At 39.1% G+C, this 18,400-nt stretch overlaps 2 protein-coding genes across 4 annotated transcripts in view; one reads left to right on the plus strand and one right to left on the minus strand.

Moving 5' to 3' along the window:
* The window catches only part of LOC135201900 (gamma-tubulin complex component 6-like), a 172,567-nt gene that overhangs the window by 140,604 nt on the left and 13,563 nt on the right, over nucleotides 1–18,400 (minus strand). For all 3 annotated transcript variants that reach the window (XM_064231212.1, XM_064231200.1, XM_064231206.1), the window contains exon 5: nucleotides 4,213–4,344. In XM_064231212.1, the coding sequence (XP_064087282.1) occupies nucleotides 4,213–4,344 (132 nt within the window). The remainder of the gene's footprint in view (nucleotides 1–4,212; nucleotides 4,345–18,400) is intronic.
* On the plus strand, nucleotides 4,974–6,007 carry LOC135197129 (peflin-like). The gene has a single exon (XM_064224099.1). The coding sequence runs from the start codon at nucleotides 5,115–5,117 to the stop codon at nucleotides 5,817–5,819; it is 705 nt and encodes a 234-aa protein (XP_064080169.1). The 5' UTR covers nucleotides 4,974–5,114; the 3' UTR covers nucleotides 5,820–6,007.

Here is an 18,400-nt window from a genome sequence, read left to right on the forward strand (position 1 = left end):
CTGGCATATCACATATCCTTCTTATTTCTATTTTCAGATCTTGATACTTATCCATTTTCCCCTCTCTTTCTCTTCAACTCTGGTGTCTCATGGTATTGTGACATCAATGAGTGATACTTTCTTCTTGACTTTGTCAATCAACGTCATGTCTGGTCTATTTGCACATATCACCCTATCTGTTCTGATACCATAGTCCCAGAGGATCTTTGCCTGATCGTTTTCTATCACTCCCTCAGTGATACGTATCTTGCGTGGCGAGAGAGAGAGAGAGAGAGAGAGAGAGAGAGAGAGAGAGAGAGAGAGAGAGAGAGAGAGAGAGAGGAGTTATTCTTAATTAAAGAGTGAAATGGATACATTATTGTATTTCTTTAAAATACTATCATGTAATATGGATTTTGTAATTAAGTTTTATTATTATTATTATTATTATTATTATTATTATCATTATTATTATTATTATCATTATCTGAAAGTACTAAAAACATAGTACATGTACTATAAAAATTCTTGAGTCTCAGTGAATGAGGAGAGAGAGAAGAGAGAGAAATTGCATGAACACTTGGTGGCAACAACAAAACAACTCCTCCTCCTCCATCCCATTACTTGATATGTTTGACAGCTTTAGTACCTGGAGTTAGAGAGAGAAGACTGGGATTTCCTTCATTCTTACATAATTTTTCAAATTCATAAACTAAAACCTTACTAATTCACATTAGTATTTTCTTTAATGAATAGATATTATTGCTGTATACATTAATATTAATATTTGAAAATGGTAAATCATTTATTTATTATACAAAAAAACATACATTTCTGTAGGAGAGAGAGAGAGAGAGGAGAGAGAGAGAGAGAGAGAGAGAGAGAGAGAGAGAGAGAGAGAGAGTTACTATTTTTATTATTATGTGATATCATTTAATCTTATTGAACTTACTAATACAGTATTAATCAATATTAGCATTTGAAAATTAGTAAATCATTTTTGTACCATAAAAATAAATTTGGTCATGAAAATAACATCAAAATACACTAATTAGTGATTACTTTCGCTGGAAAAATCCCACGAATAGGTGAATCCCCCACAAATAATGGGTAGACATGGCCCAGAGCGAAATCAGCGAATCAGTGAGTCCGAAAATCTGGAGCGCGCGAATACGGGGGGTCCACTGCACATACATATATACACACACACACACGCATATATATATACATATATATATATATATATATATATATATATATCATATATATATATATATTATATATATATATATATATATAAGAATACCAGATGGTTAATTGTCAAAAGGGTAAAAATTAAGAGAGATAATCCAGGATTATCGGATATCACACGGTCACAAACCTAAACAGATTTGACCCTAACCGAAATTGCAAAGTACCTTTACAGTCCAAAGCATGTAAAAACTGAATATATTAATTTTGTTGCTTATATTTATCTACAACTTTTTTCATAATGAAAGCATCAAGTTTAAATAAACCAAGACTTAAATTTAGAACATTTCTATTATTTGACTTGATGAAACAAGATTCAATGATATTCCTTTTAACTGTGTCATTACATGGGATTAAGGCTCTTGCTTGACTCCAGTTAATAGGATGGTCTAAATCTCTCATATGTACGAATAATGCATTCGATATTTGCCCAGTTCTCACAGAATATTGATGATGTTTGAGACGTTGTGAAAGAGATTTACCAGTATGTCCGTAATAGACTTTATCACACTTTTTGCAAGGAATTTTCATATATGCAGCCTGGAAGATCTTTAGGAGAATTTTTGATTACTAAACTCTTGACATTAATATTACTGAAAACAACATTTATGTTAAAAAGCTTTAAAATTCTAGGAATACCTAAAAACCTTTCAACATATGGTAATTTTAGAATGTTATGCTTACTAAATTCAAGTTTGTCATTAGTTGAATAAAATGTTTTTCTAGCTCTTTTCAATGCCACAAAACACGACCTTGTGGTACATGAGGAGAAACACTTCTCTCATTTGCATGAGCACGAACGTGCATGGGAGAGACATGGCCAAGTAGGGAAGAAGGCAACGCACTCCTTTCAATCGAAGACGATGACACCCCAAAGTCCTTTATCCTCCAATGTCTGACACGACAGGGAGAGGGGGAAGGTGTAGGTATAGTAGAAGGAGAGAAACTCCTCTCTTTACACGGTCTCTTACTAACTGGAGCAGGAGATGAGACCCTCTGTTTTTGACTCTTCTTCAGAGACCCAACAGAAATCCTCTCTTGCAAAACAGAGTCCAGTCTCTTGTAAACCACTTGAACTAATGCCTCAGACAGCTCAGCGAGAGCAGGCAATGACATCATATCGGGAAGAGGTGACGTCACAGCTGGGGGATGAACAGCCACCGCATCTGACGTCATAGGCTGAGAGGACACTGGGAGTGACGTCACAGCACCTCTTAAGACTGGAGCTACTCAATGGCCACAGCAGCGGAGTGATAAGATGCAACCCAGGGAGCATCGATGATGACAATGGGGCTTCGCAAGGTGGCAGCACGTGAGATCCAACATAGAGGAGTCCAGGGGGAGGCGTGACTGCTATAGGGGTGTGGGGGGGGGGGGGGGTGGGGGGGGGGGGGGGGGGGGGGGGGGAGGGGCACATGCCTCCAAGAAATACCAGCAGTCCATCCAAGGAAGGTGCACCCCGTAGGCCCAGCAACATCCAAACCCCAGCCATCTTGAATGACTCTGAATCTGAAAACAAGGCATTAGATGGCATAGCCTCCTCCCTCTTGGGTATACATAAAGTAAGAACCCAAGGGAGAGGGGACTACATTACACATACCATAATCCTGTGGAACTCCCGATACTTCCATCGACGAATCTAGGGAAGAAAAGGCAGGAGACAGAGGAACATGAGCACTAGTCACAGGGAGAGCGATCGCAGGAGAGAGAGAAGCCGAATCATCCATCCGACGAGAAGAAAAAACCTCCCAAGAAGGAAGAGTCGAAACTCTACGATGTTTCCTCTTCTTATAAAACACTCTCCACTGCAACTTAGACCAGGCACGACATTCCTGACAAGGATTAGTTATCGTACAATAATTAGCACGGCACCTGATGCATGTTATATGTGGGTCTGTGGCAACAGTAGCTAAAAATCTTGAACAGGGAAATCCACGAATGTCCAAGCACATGCGTTGATGAGGCCATGGATACTCAGTAGAATCCATAGCCAGAAATACACACACAAGCACTCTAAAAGAAAAGAAAAATGGGCCCAAATAAACCGGCTTGGAAGGAAAGCAAAGCGATAACGTCTTACTCTCCAAGGCGGTTAGGAAGACTAAATACGTCAGAGGTAGTGGGCAGTCTATGACCAGCTACCACCTCGTGCATGCAGGGGTTGCCAGATCTCACAGATTTCTTGCTTACAATCTTTGATTGTTTTTAACCAGTTACCAGCTGGCACTTGGAAAATATCCTATTGTTAAGACTAAAGGTTTGTTCTGCATTTGTACAATTTTCCTTTAGCTGGTTAATTACATGGATATGGTCAGATGTTGATAAAATTTGCTGAGGATTTCTATACAATGCTGTACAATGTGATATAAGAAATAACTTTGTCAAAAGAAATAATGAAATACCTGAGCCAGTACCAAGAGTAACAGTAGGAGAAGTAAAGAAAGCATTAAAAGGCATGAAAAGAAGCAAAGCAGCAGGAGAAGATGGCCTAACAATTGATTTAATAATAGATGGAGGAGATTTCATATAGTAAAACTCGCAGAACTTTACACAAAATGCCTGCAAGAATGCTCTGTACCTACAGCTTGGAAAAACTTTACCATTACATTAATTCACAAAAAGGGAGACTGAAAAGATCTGAAAAATTACTGCCCAATAAGTTTACTCTCAATAATATATAAAATATTTACAAAGATCAAAGGCTGAATAGAAAGACAGCCAGATTTTAATCATCCAAGAAAGCAGGCAGGTTTTAGAAGTGGGTATTCAACAATTGACCATATTTACGTATATATATGTGTGTGTGTGTGTGTGTTTATAAATTTCATAAGTCTTCTATCTCATACTTCTGGTTACATTGGCCTTTTATATTTACAATTTTATGTGAGATTAATTCTGTAATATTCTCACCTCTCAGACCAAATTAATTTACTGGAAAAAAATAAAAAAGAATATATGTCAATGCTGTAAGAGCCAGCATACCTCAATTTTGGCTGCTAGGTATTCTACATGAACGTTGTAAGCTTGACACTCTTCTTGTTTCTTCTGAAGTTGTTCTTGTGTTAGACAAAGTTGTAGGCTTGGGTGCTTGACAACACCACTCACTAGATAATGCTGTAATAGATATGACTCTCATTAGATTACATATATGCCAAATAGCATCCAAATACTAGAAAAATTTTAGTACAAACCTGGAATTGAATATCAAGTCATTCTAAACATTGATGAATCTATCATTAATACATAAGGATATATGAATAACAATTAAACTAAGAAAGATACACAGTGGCCATGCTTACCATGCTTGAGAAGTAAAATTAGGTATCTAAATGTCTCTAAGACATTTGTTTTGTTGTTGTTCACAGCATGCAAAAAACAACTGCATTCAATTAATGTAAGTCATCATTATGAATTGCATAATTGAGAGGAAACTAACTTTTAAAGAACAAAAGTTGAATAAAATACTGATTTACCTAGATTGCATTCAATAAATTTTCAGTATACAGATAATATTAAATACACACTATCATAACACAATGAATGGCCACAGATAAGAAATTCAGTATGTTCACAAATCTGAATTATTTGCAACAAAGTCATTTATTTACAAAGCCTAAAATAAAACTACATGATACATAATATATGCAACCATAGTATTCAAACATGGTAACTAATCATTCTCGTTCTACAGCATGATACAAAACAACATATCTTATCTAAATAGCACAAGATAAGAGATAAGCTCAAAAGGCTAAAACAACACTACCTATCATTACTAATATTCACAAGCAACCTGATTATCCAAAAGTGAACCCTAAAAGTGAAACCTAACTGGAAATTAAGTTACTTTCTTATTGATATTACCACATTAATCCAGAAACACTATGAGCTTCCACAATTATCCTTATATGCAGCAAGCATCTGGACTTCCAGCAACACAATATTCAGCAACAGCCCCTTTTATACCAGCCATGGGTTATCCTAGTCAAGCTCCAGAAGAAAGACCCACAACTTATCCAGGTCAGTATGCACAAATCCCATCAGCCACAGCAGGACAAGGGCAACACAGAAACACTTCTCCAGCCATTGACCCAACAATTGCATCCTGGTTCCACGCAGTTGATCAAGACAACTCAGGGCATGTTAATGCTAGTGAACTACGTCTGGCTTTACAAAATGGAAACTGGTCTCAATTTTCTGAAGAAGCTTGCCATTTGATGATTGCCATGTTTGATAAAAACCACACAGGCACCATTGACCTCCATGAATTTGGTCAACTGTTTTCGTTTGTCAACAAGTGGATTGATACTTATCGACACTTTGACCAAGACAATTCTGGCACAATAAGTGAAAGTGAAATGACCAATGCCCTCCAGCAAATGGGATACCGCCTTTCACCACAATTTGTAAGTTTCTTAGTGTCAAAATACTCAACAAAAAAGAAGGATATCACTCTGGATAACTTTATCCTGATCAACATCAAGATACAGACTCTAACTGATGCCTTCAGGGTTCATGATCTTGAAATGAAAGGCATCATTACTGTGAGTTATGAAGAATTCCTAAAAATGACATTATCTTCAGTCTAAGCAAGTGGCATGGAATTAAGTGCATCATAAACAGAACCAAGTAGTGATTCAGTGATAGCAACAAATCTAAGTCCAATATAGAAAACAAACCTCAAATTCTTTCTTTCTGAAAATAATGCTTAAAATGTATTGAATTCATGGCAAAAATGATCTTTTGGAAATTAATTAAATTTTATAATAACCCTGAAGTAACCGCTCAATTAAAACCTTCATATTTTAACCATGACTCAACTGCTAGGAAATAAATCAATGAATCTGATCTTGGATAAGCTAAAACAATTACGACTGACTTTGGAATTTATTAGAAATGTAGTTATCACTACGAATACTAACATCAATTAGTAATAATAATAATAATTATTATTATTATTATTATTATTATTATTATTACTATAAAGGATTAGTTTATCCAGACCTCTCAGTCTAATAAAAATTAGTATAATAAATTAGCAATTTTCCTCTTGTAATTTTTATTATGTCTGCAATTTTTAAGAACTACTAACATTAAGCTTGTAATTTTGCACAAATACTATAGCTGATATAAAACACTAGTAATAAAAAAAATATTAAGCTCACTAACACACACACAAGAAAAAACACACATTGACCATGGCCATTAGTACCCAATCACATACAGAAGGCAATGTTGATCCCTGAAGGAAGAGTAATTATCAAATGTAATTATCAATTCCATGGTGACAAGACTAATATCAAAGAAATATCTTTTAGCCTGGTCTTGTAGCTGGATATTGTGTAGTAATGATAAACACTATGACACATGATAGAGTATAATGGACTCAAAGACAAGAGAGCATCTTCTCTCGTCTTTAGCGAAGCTGAGCCCAGTTTTTTCCATGTCAAAATCTAGAAGAAGTGACTAATGTAAATGCATGTTGGCGAACTTGTTTGTGACCAGGCTGGTTAAAAGACCATGGACCATTACTCTGTTGGTCAACGTAGGATGATCCTTTACCCCAAATTTTTGTCAGGAAAGTGGGGGGTTTTGAGGACTCAACAGTGACTGCCTAAAATAGGTTTTTCTTATGTCAAAAAATCTGTTTTTGATAGCGTAGTCGCTGTTTTCGTCCTCACAGGAGCTTTATCAAGAAACTGGCAGGTGCTGAAAATTTCTGGTTCAAGGTCAAGGATAAGTTTTGGTAACAAAAAATCATAATCTAAACAAGAACATACTTTTTAGGGTGAAGTTCTGTAATGACTGATACAGGGGTATGTGTAATTCTTGGAGAGATCGTGCCGGCTAATTTAGCAGCAGCATCTGCATTTTCATTTTCTTTTATTCCCACGTGTGCTGGAATCCAATATATTTTCACTGATAACCCTGATTGAAGGAGCTGATGAATTTTTATTTGGATTTCTTGCATAGTTGGTTTACAGGCTCCTTTTGATTAATTTATCTTTCAAATATGCAGAAGCTCCAACTCCAATATTATTTTTGGTGCCATCTGTATATACCATGAGCTGATCTCCTTTTCTTTGAATGTGCTCCAAAGCATGTTGGCAATATATTTCTGTATTAGTCCTTTGTCTTTTAAGTAGGTAGGATAGGGAGGTACATATTTTTATTTGCTTTAAAGTACAAGGCAGTGGGAGTGCTATTGGTGTATGAAAAATTGGTGATATGTTATGCAAGTTCATTAGGTATTTAGCTCTTTTTGGGATAGAGCTAGTACTATTATATTATAATAATAATAACATAACTGTAACTACAAAATGATGCGTATATAAAATTCTTTCCCTTCATCTTTTCTTTTTAACTCCACCAGAAGCTGATGCATAAATGAAATTCTTTCCCTTCATCTTTTCTTTCTAACTCCACCAGAAACTTGAAGTCCAGAGCTATCAAATGTCAAGTAATGTGACAGGAGGGGGACTGTTGCCATTAGAGGTCAATGATTTTTATATAATTCTTTCTCTCTCTCTCTATGGTTGTAATGTTCACACACTCCTATATTTTTGCCAACTAATAATTCCTTTTTTTAAGGGTAATGTAATAAGCTAACTTTTAAATGAAATTAAAGTTACACTTATTTCATTTAATTACCTTAAGAAAAGAAATAAATTATTACTGTATCGTCCTCCACTTGTTCCAGCCTTGTAAGAAGGCACCTCTTGCTATTGCTTGACTGTCCAAGGTTGGGGACACATACTCCTGGGAGTTTGTGATTCTTGTATGTGGTGAACAAGTCCACTTCTGGTTGTAGAAGCATGTTGGCTATTGTATGAAAACAGTGGTTGCCCAACACCTACTCTGTTGAGGCTATCGTTTTCCTTGATAGAGTCTGCTATTACATTGAAAAACCATGAGGTGAATTGCAGATGGGTGCCACTTCTTTACTCGTGCCATCCAAAGGATGGCTACCACTATCATATTGAGAGGAGTTGAGAGTGATCCAGATTCTAGATGCAGAACATTGCATTTGTGTTGTCTATAACCAACAGAAAGTGAGTCTTTTCTGGAGGTTTGAGTTTTTTAAGAGACAAAAAGACAGCCATCAGCACCATGAAATGATATGACAATTCCTTAGAGTAGCTGACCACCTCCCTGCCACCCGACGATATTCCCAATGTACTCCCCAACTTGTTTCACCAAAGATTCCTTCTGAGTCCAAGGCCGAAGTATCTGCCCAACTTTCTGACTCATTTGGTGAGATCAGTCTTACATCTTTTTTCTAGTAAGCTATAGCCAAACCTTAATTCATTTTCATACATTTTAATTGCCATCTGGAAACTCTGGGCTGTGCCAGGAACCTTTTTAAGTTTTTCCTTATTCTGTTCTGAGTTTTGTTGGGAAGAAACAACAGGCCCTGAAGAATATCCCAATGCAGTCCCAGCCACTGAAAGCATCAGCTGGTTGTGAGGCTAGAATTTTTCCCATTTATAATAAAACTTTTCAACTGGAATCTGTTGATCACTGCTCTTAGGTTTTCCAAGCACTTTTCTTGTGTACATATCTTTTCCTATCCAGAACCATAGGAAGGGGCAGAAGGAAGTAACAATTGTGATGTGCCAGTAAACATCATTCAGATCTATGGAAACTGTCCAAATCCCTTTTGGAATGATTGAAAGTCCATGGGTAATGGTAGTCATATAAAATTTTTAGCAAACAATGCACTTGTTCAATGTTGATAGGTCGAGGATAACTCTTCGTTTGGAGGAATCCTTTTTGGGAACACTAAAGAGACATGCTCAGTGGGAAATATACGCATGTTTCTCACTGGCAGATTTCCATTCTCTGTGGTATCTTTGATGCCAACCCCGACCCAACAATATCTATTGGTATCCCCCCCTCTTCCTCTAACTTTTCCTTTGAGAGGCATTCTGGGCATTGCTTTTCCTTTTCCACTTTAAGACGGTTTTTGGCCCTTTTGAAAAGGATGTCCTTGCTGATGTGGTTGTTGTTGTTCCTTTGCGCTTTTATGTGCTAGTCTAAAAAGTCATAGAGTTCTCCCAAAAAGTCCTCATAAAACTCTTAGCCCCAACAACAAAAACTGTTCTGGACTCTTCTGGAAGCCTTTTGGTGGAAACTTCTAGCATGGTAGAAGAGGTTAAGTACTAAGGAGGTGGGCCCTAGCACAGAATTCTGATGAAGCTAGCTTATCTAATAGTTTTCTCATAGGAGTCCCAAACTGCTGAGTAGCTACATCTAAGGGGAACTTTTCTTTTTAAAAGGAAGTTGAGGCATTACCCATTCCTTGGTGGAATTTTTCGAAATCGGAAGGATTGTGGAAAACGGTTTTTGTGCTGCCACTGACTAGCGTTTTCTAGCTACAACACAGTTCTGGAAGTCTGCCTTCACATGGTTAATTATTTTAAAAGTGAAGGGTGAGCAAGTTGGGTCTTATTCATTATGAAAGTATAGATCCATTTTCTGTTGACCTGGTAAAGGGTATCATCTACAAGTTTTAATGCTATATTTCCAGGTAAGAGAACAGGTACCTTTGATGTTTCTCCATGTGTGGCAAAGGTGCCATTCTGTATTAGGAAATGCTACCCTGCCCCTTAATTCTACATGTATAACTTCGATAATGGTTTTTCTCTCATTAATTAGATACTTTCCATCAAGAAAGAAAATGCGCATTAAGGCATCTCACTAAGGATTATTAGTATCAACACGGAAGGACATTGGAGCCCCTGTTTTATTTTGGTAAGAAATTTTGTCGTCGAAACTGGCCGTTTGGTTGTTTCCAGTTAGAATTCTAATCTTAGACCTTGATTGAGCAGAATTTATTTCCTCTCCCCCTTTCCGGTTGCAAGATGCAGTACTTTTACACTTTGGAGTGTACATCACTGACTTTATTTCTTTAGTTTCCTGTCCAGAATCATGCAATATGTTCATAACATACTGCCGTTCTGTGGCAAGGGCATCTTTGATGTTACTCATAATTTCCTTACACAATTGATCAAATGCCGCAAACTGTGTATCCCTTTAGGGGGCATGACTGCATAATCCAAATGAACAGCCAAAGCGGATCTGTAACTGTGCGTTACGCAGGGGGCAGAGGTCCTGGGTGAGTTACTATACACCTCAAAAAATGTAGTAATTTAAACTGGGGTTAGGTGAATCCTTCTATTCCTTTTGGGGGAAGGATCCTGTTCAGCTTCTGAGAGCTGCATGGAAGAATAAATTCCTTTTGGAAAGTTTCTCCCCATGATTGACTGAAAGATGAATGCCTGATCCTTCTGGTTTCAGTAAGGTAAACTTTTGGTAGCATTATCCACATCATATTTTTTTGTCACTTCTATTTCCTCTGCAGGGTTAACCTGGGAGGTATTGGGAACTGAATGGTTGAATATTTGCTACTGGAATTCTGCCAGATAGATAATATCTTCTCCTTTCTCACCTTTGCTGAACCCTAGGACCCAACGAAGACGGCTTAAAACGAGCTGTTTTATCCATATAACTTGCTGCCAGGAGCACACTACAAATTTTGCACATATCTGGTGACTAGGGATGCAACGATACCAAATTTTGGCCGATACTGATACCAACTTTTGAAGCCGATACCAATACCGACACCTGTTACCTCCATATTACTACTGTTATTTACGGGAATATATAATGTTAATTAAATAATTCTTGTTCTCTGGTTATTGTATATTAACCCTCTTACGCCGGAGCGGTAAATAAAAAATTGTCTCCCGTATGCCGGAGGGGTTTCGGAGTGAGCGCGGAAGCGGAAAAAAATATTTTTTTCAAAAAATCACAGCGCGCTTAGTTTTCAAGATTAAGAGTTCATTTTTGGCTCCTTTTTTCGTCATTGCCTGAAGTATAGTATTCAATCATCAGAAATGAAAAAAATTATCATTATCATATATAAATAATGGGATATATGATAGCGCAAAAACGAAATTTCATATATAATTGTATTCAAATCGCGCTGTGCGCAAAACGGTTAAAGGTAACAAGTTACTTTTTTTTCATTGTAATGTACACTAAATTGCTATCATTTTGGTATATAACACATTGTAAAACGATAAAAGCAACACAGAGAAAATATTATCACAAAATAATGCATGAATTCGTAACGCGCGGATGTAAACAAATATTTTTTTCAAAAATTCACATAAATCTAAATATTGTCCTAGAGACTTCCAATTTCTTACAAAATGAAGACAAATGATTGAATATTACTATACTGTAGGAGTATTAGCTTACAATTGCAGTTTTCAACCATATCTGACGAGTTAAAGTTGACCGAATGTCGAATTTTTTTATATATATATTTTTTATATGCAATTATTTCGGAAATAAGAAAAGCTACAACCTTCAAAATATTTTTTGTTTTATTCTACATAAAATTTTGCACATTTTCATATATAAAACTGTATGAAATGCCTAATATGAAATGGAGCAAATATTTTGCTAGACTTCGAATTTGTTTCAAGATGAAGATAAATGACTGAATATTACTAGACTGTAAGAGTTTTAGCTTACAATTGCGTTTTTCTACCATTTCGGTAGAGTCAAAGTTGACCAAGCGTGGTTTTTTTTCTATTTATCGTGATTTATATGCAAATATTTCAAAAATTAGAAAAGCTACAACCTTCAATTATTTTTAGTTGTATTCTACATGAAATTGCGCACATTTTCATATATAAAACTTTATGTAACGGCTAATTTAAAATGGTGCAAACATTACCACAATCACACGTATGATTTTTTCGGAAGAGTTACAGCGCGGACGTAAAGAAAATGTTATTTTTTTCATAAATTCACCATAAATCGAAATATTGTGCTACAGACTTCCAATTTGTTGCAAAATGAAGGTAAATGCTTGAATATTACTAGAATGTAAGCGTTTTAGCTTACAATTGCGTTTTTCAACCATTTCAGTAGAGTCAAAGTTGACCGAAGGTTGAAATTTTGGCAATTATCGTTATTTACATGAAAATATCTCAAAACTGATAAAAGCTACAACCATGGGTTGTTTTTAGTTGTATTGTGCATGAAATTGCGCACATTTCCATATATAAAACTTTATATAACGGCTAATTTTAAAATTGTACAAACATTACCACAATCGCATGTATGATTTTTTTCGGAAGAGTTACCGCGCGGACGTAAGGAAAAAGTTTTTTCATAAATTCACCATAAATCAAAATATTGTGCTAGAGACTTCCAATTAGTTGCAAAATTAAGGTAAATGATTGAATATTACTAAAATATAAGAGTTTTAGCTTACAATTGCGTTTTTCGACCATTTCGGTAGAGTCAAAGTTGACCAAAGGTTGAAAGTTTGGCAATTATCGTTATTTATATAAAAATATCTCAAAATTTATAAAAGCTACAATCATGAGTATTTTATTGTTGTATTCTACATAAAAATGAGCACATTTTTATATATAATATTTCATGTAACGGCTAATTTACAATGGTACAAAAATTATGTCAAAGTGACGAAATAATTTCTGAGAAAGAAATTCGCGCTTGCGACGCCTGCGTAACGATTGAAAACAAAACAACACCTTGATCCGTGAACTCCCAGCATCCCCCAAGGCACGTGATTCAAAAGTTTTAGGCTGGTAGGCCTATAAGTATTTTTCTGCGAATTTTAAAAAAAGGATTTTGACAAAGGAAAAATCTATCTCTGGGTGATTGGCTCGTGTCGCCCTGTGAAATATCCTTAAGTTCATTATTTCTAAGTAAATAACCTAATATTACCAGAGAAAAAATAAAATCAAGAAAAATGTCAGTCAAACTGACTCGCTCACTCTATAAAAGAAGTGTCGGTATGGTAACAGGGGCGAGTGAGACCACTACCACGAGCCATTTACCATTTAGACCTTCCATCACAAAATCCCCCACCTGAGAGAGCTGATATCAAAGGGTGATGCGTCCGCTACTACTACTACTACTGACGCCAAGCGGAGAGCAGCGCCTCTAGTGGCCATCCTTTACAAAATGATCATCTTGTCCTGCAGGGTGGGCAAGGAAAAACAGGGTGGGTTTCAACAGGCGGCGACAAGAGCCAATCACCCAGAAATAAGATTTTTTCCTTCGTCAAAATCCTTTTCTGGGGTCTCAGCTCGTGTCGGCCTGTGAAATAGTACCAGAGAAACAGACAAGATGATAATGAAGGGTCAAAATGAAACAAAAACTGTAAAAAGATCAGTATATAATATAAGTGAATCAAAGAACCAATTACACTATATTAACATAAGGTTACTTAAAATTAGCTTAAATTAAGTACTAATGGTAAGTACAGAATAGTATAATGGTAACCAAACAATTACATATAAAGATTCACTAAGATTAATTGGTATTTACAAAATATACAAACACATTGTGTTCTACCCTAGCATAAAAATAAGGGTAGAAACACTGAAGCACATTTATATGCATAATGTGTGGGTGCCCCTAGCAAAAAAATAAGGGGCAGTCCACCAAATGAATCCTAGCGGCTAAGGCTAGAGTACCACGTAGAGCATAGCAGTAGGGTGAGGCATGTTGGACAAGGTAGGTAGAAAGGAGACCTGGATCTTTATACTACAACTACTGTGCAGAGTCAGGGGAAACTATGTTTCCCGCTGCTACTGCTGAAAATTTTAATGATTCCAAGGACTTCAGGTAATGACGTTTGAAGACTGTCGGTGATTTCCATCCAGTATACTTCTTAAGACCCTCAAAATTCATATGTTGGAAATAATTAATTGAAGTAGCTACTGCCCTGATATCATGTGCTTTTGGAAATGATTCAGGGTTGGCTTGTTTAATGAAGTAAAGGATCTGTTGTCTGATTCCTTTAACTGATAAGGTGCCGCCTTTTTCTCTCATAAAAAGAGGACCTGAGGATCTTGAGGATGTACAAGATAGAAAGGCTCTTAAGGTTAATACTGGGCAAAGGGAAGGATCTTGCGGAAGTGGGATGACTTTCCAAGGGGCCCACCTTGCAAGAGGATCCTCATTTTTAGCTAAAAAGCTACGATCCGGAGAAAGTAGAACTTCTCCTGAGGGGAGAAAATCTACATGACCCGAATCCCTGGATAGAGCCGACAGTTCTGAAATTCTGGCCCCTGAGGCCAGACTTAATAAAAATAACGTCTTTCTAAGTAGCATTATAAATGTGCAAGACGAGTTGTCAGTATCTGAGGCTAGTTTGAGGACGTCATTTAAGAACCATGAAACTGAAGTAGGCCTTTCAGAAGGTCTAAGTCTAGCACAGGCTTTGGGAATAGACGTAAAGTAAGATTCTGTTAAGTCTTTTTGGAAACCCAACTGAAAGATTTTCTTTAAAGCCGATTTATTAGTAGTAATGGTGCTAGCTGCTGTAAGGCCTTTTTTCAAACAAGGATCTGAAAAAGGATATAGCTAAAAATTAACTGTCAATGGCTGTAGTGTCCGTTTCCTCAGGAGGATGCTAACTTTTTGACAGCCGAGTCATATTGTCTAATAGTTGATTCCCTTTTATCTGATTCTAGAAAAAGGATGTTCTGGGGATCAATGTTAGCATCTTTTTTAGCCGCAAACTTCATGAAGTCCATAAAGTTAGGGTCTGAAGAATTCCTGAGGAAGCGAACACAGTCCTCATTTGTACTGATTGCGACAGCTTGGGGTTGGGAATCCGTTGAGGCCGGAGACCCAACTCCAGAAGCAGAGGATACCAGTTGCTCTTTGGCCAGTCTGGAGCAATCAGGGCTACTAGACCTTTGAAAGTCCTCAGCTTGCTCAGAACTTTCAAAAGAAGATTCACTGAAGGAAAGACAGATTCTTTTCCATTGATTCCAATCTATCGACAGGGCGTCTGTGGCATAAGCCAGAGGGTCCAGGTTGGGGGCCACATAGCAAGGAAGCTTGTGGTTCGTCTGTGAGGCGAATAGATCTACTTGGAGACCTGGTACTCTCTGGCATATCCACTGGAACGACCTGTCGTCTAGAGACCATTCTGACTCCAGAGGGACTGACCGGGAAATGCGTCCGCTATAACGTTTCTTACCCCTGCCAAGTGGGTGGCAGATAGATGCCATTTGTGCTTGTTTGCTAGAGCAAAGATGGCTATCATGACATGATTCACGTGTTTGGATTTGGACCCTCCTCTGTTGATGCAGTGTACTACTACTGCACTGTCCAAAACTAATCTTAGGTGAGACTTCTTTGGGGGAAGGAGTCTCTTTAAGGTAATAAACACCGCCATTGCTTCCAGCACATTTATGTGGAGCTGGCAGAACTGGGCGGACCAAGTCCCCTGAACTTGCCTGAATTGAGAGTATCCTCCCCAAACCGGGAGGGAGGAGTCCGTGTGGAATCGTTAACGCCGAGGAGGATATTTGAAGGGAACTAAATTGGCGAGATTCTTCACTTTTGTCCATGGACGGAGCTGGTTGCAAAGGATTTGTGGAATCACTGACAACTTGTCTCGAGATTTGGCGTTTGCTCTTGAACGCCAAACTCGATTTATATCTTTCAGCCTTGCTTTCAAAAGGATGTCCGTCACTGAGGCAAACTGAAGGGAACCTAGGATTCTTTCCTGGTTTCTCCTTGAAGCTTGTTTGTTTTTGAGAAATTGCCTCACTGACTTGGCTATTTCTTTCCTTTTGACCACCGGAATTGACAGATTGTGGGAGGATAAATCCCATTGGATGCCTAGCCACTGAAAACGAGTTTCCGGAGTGAATCTGGATTTCGTTTTGTTTTTTTTATCTGGAACCCCCAAGATGTTTCCAGGAATTGAACTACCTTCTTCGTGGCTTTGAGACATCCTCGACAGTTGGTGCCCAGATCAACCAATCGTCCGAGGTACGCTACTACCATTATCCCTTGCGATCTCAATTGCTGGACTACTACTTCCACTATTTTCGTGAATACCCTGGGGGCTACATTCAGTCCGAAGGGCATCACTTTGAAAGAGAACGTCTGATTTCCTAGTTTGAAGCCTAGGAATGGACGGAAGTGCCTCGCTATGGGGATATGATAGTATGCGTCTGTAAGATCGATAGAGGTGGTGACGGCCCCACGGGGAAGTAAGGTCCGCACCTGCGAGATGGTCAGCATTTTGAACTTGTCGCAACGAATGAAAGAGTTTAGCTTTGACAAGTCTAAGATTACCTTTCTTTTTGATGAGCCTTTCTTTGGCACGCTGAACAAGCGCCCTTGAAATTTTAGATGCTTGACTCTCGCAATACCTCCTTTCTGAAGGAGTTCCTCCGCATAATCTGTCAACTCCTTTGATGGTACCTGATAGAATGATTTGTTTGGCGGGGGATCTTTGATCCAACTCCAACCTAATCCTTTGGACACAATGCTCTGTGCCCATTTGCTGAACCCCCACCTGTGACGGAAGAGGAACAGCCTCCCTCCTACCTGGGGAGCCTCACTGCTGCTGAGCGGGTTGACCTCCGCGCCCTCCTCTGAAGTGCTTGCCTCTTGCAGCTCTTCCTGAACCTCGCTGACGAAAGTTACCTCTCGCCCTGCTTCCCCTAGAGAACCTATTAAAGGTTGGGAATGCTTGGCTCTCATACATAGAGTTGAAAGCCGGTGAGACGGTGTATGAGGTCGAGGGCTGATTTTGAGGGGACAGCAGGAGGATGGGTTGGCTTTGCTTCGAAGTCGAAGGCTGACCCTGTTGAGTAACTGGGACAGCCTGGACGAAGTGTTGCTGCTGCTGCTGCTTCTGGTATGGCTGGAATCTCCTATTAGTCTTTTTCAACTTCTTACCAGAAGCGGGTGGGTTCTCTTGCTTCCTTTTGGATGAGATACCCCATCTGGCTCTAAGGCTCTGGTTAAGCCTTGCAGCCTCGTGATGTACCTCATTCACAGAAGCTTCTAAGAAGAGGTCCGCACCCCACATGCTGGAAGCAAGAAGCTTATTAGGTTCATGCCTAATAGTGGCTTCTTGCAACACATGCTTTCGACAGTTCCTTCTGGCAGTGAAAAAATCGAAAGCATCAGCTTGTACCGACTGAAGCTGAGACTTCGCTAGGATCTTGAACAGTGGTTCAGTGGCGTACGAGAGGGCAGCCATCTCCGTGATGATCAGGGAGTTAAGTGACCTCCCAAATCTAGTTCGGGCATCAAATTCTGCCTGAATAAGGCTATCAGGCAGTCTAGGGAGCACAGTCCGGTTTCAGCTTCCCCACTGTGAAAGTAGCTGGTAGATTCTCCCACAGCTCGCCGAATGCAGGGAAGAGCGGGGATGTTGGTTCCGCCTCTCTTAGCTACGGAACGGGTTCGTCCTTAAGTACAGCTTGAAGAGTTGTCTCCACAATCTTTGTCGCAAATGGGAGAGAAGCCTCCTCCTCTGTGGCAAAGATAGTGAAAGGGCTCTTGAAGGCCTGGAGTTTGGTATTTGTGCAATCCCAATCCTCCAGGCAATGAACCCACTCCCTCTGGGCATGATCCCTGCTGTATAAAACAGTCTCCCTAGAGATCTTGTCTTCTCTATTGAGAGCTGTTTGAGTCAGCCTGGCATACTCTATGAAAGGCTGAGTCAATCCAGGGGGGTAGAACTCGAAGTCCTCAATCCTTCTCGTTCCACACTCCGGAATAGAAATCATGCCATCCTTGAAGGGAGCATAAGCTGCCACCCTCCAAGGATTATTCATAGAGAAAGCCGGCAGGGATTCGTAAGGTGGTAGCTGGACTAAACCAGTACCTCCTACTGGAAAGTTTGCTTGTGGAGCCTGATTCAGGCCAGCGAAACGGTCGTCATGTTCTCTAACATGGTTAGAGAGGTCCTGAATCGACTGACCGGACTGATTAATAGTACTAGAGAGTTGAGCAAACATTTGCTCAAATCTCGTACCGAGAGAGCCGACCATCTCTCCCACTTGCTGTAATACTCCTGCTGAGAAGGTGGCGGGATCAAAAGCACTAGGTGCTGCCACCCCAACAGGAGTCACCGGAGCGGATCCAGTGGATGCCGGAGAAGGTACCGGCTCGGCCGGAGCTCGGGCCTTCTCCTTAGAAGCCTTGCTTCTTGACCCTTTAGAGTGGGAAGAGCTAGACTTGGCCTTCACCGCATCGGCGTAGGATGTCGAAGACTTCCGTGCCAAAGAAGACGACGACTTTTTGGAAGTCGTCTTCTGGAGGGTCTTCTGCTCTCTGTGTCCCTTCACTTTTGGGG

The sequence above is a fragment of the Macrobrachium nipponense genome, chromosome 23, assembly GCF_015104395.2.
Source record: "Macrobrachium nipponense isolate FS-2020 chromosome 23, ASM1510439v2, whole genome shotgun sequence".
Taxonomy (NCBI): domain Eukaryota; kingdom Metazoa; phylum Arthropoda; class Malacostraca; order Decapoda; family Palaemonidae; genus Macrobrachium; species Macrobrachium nipponense.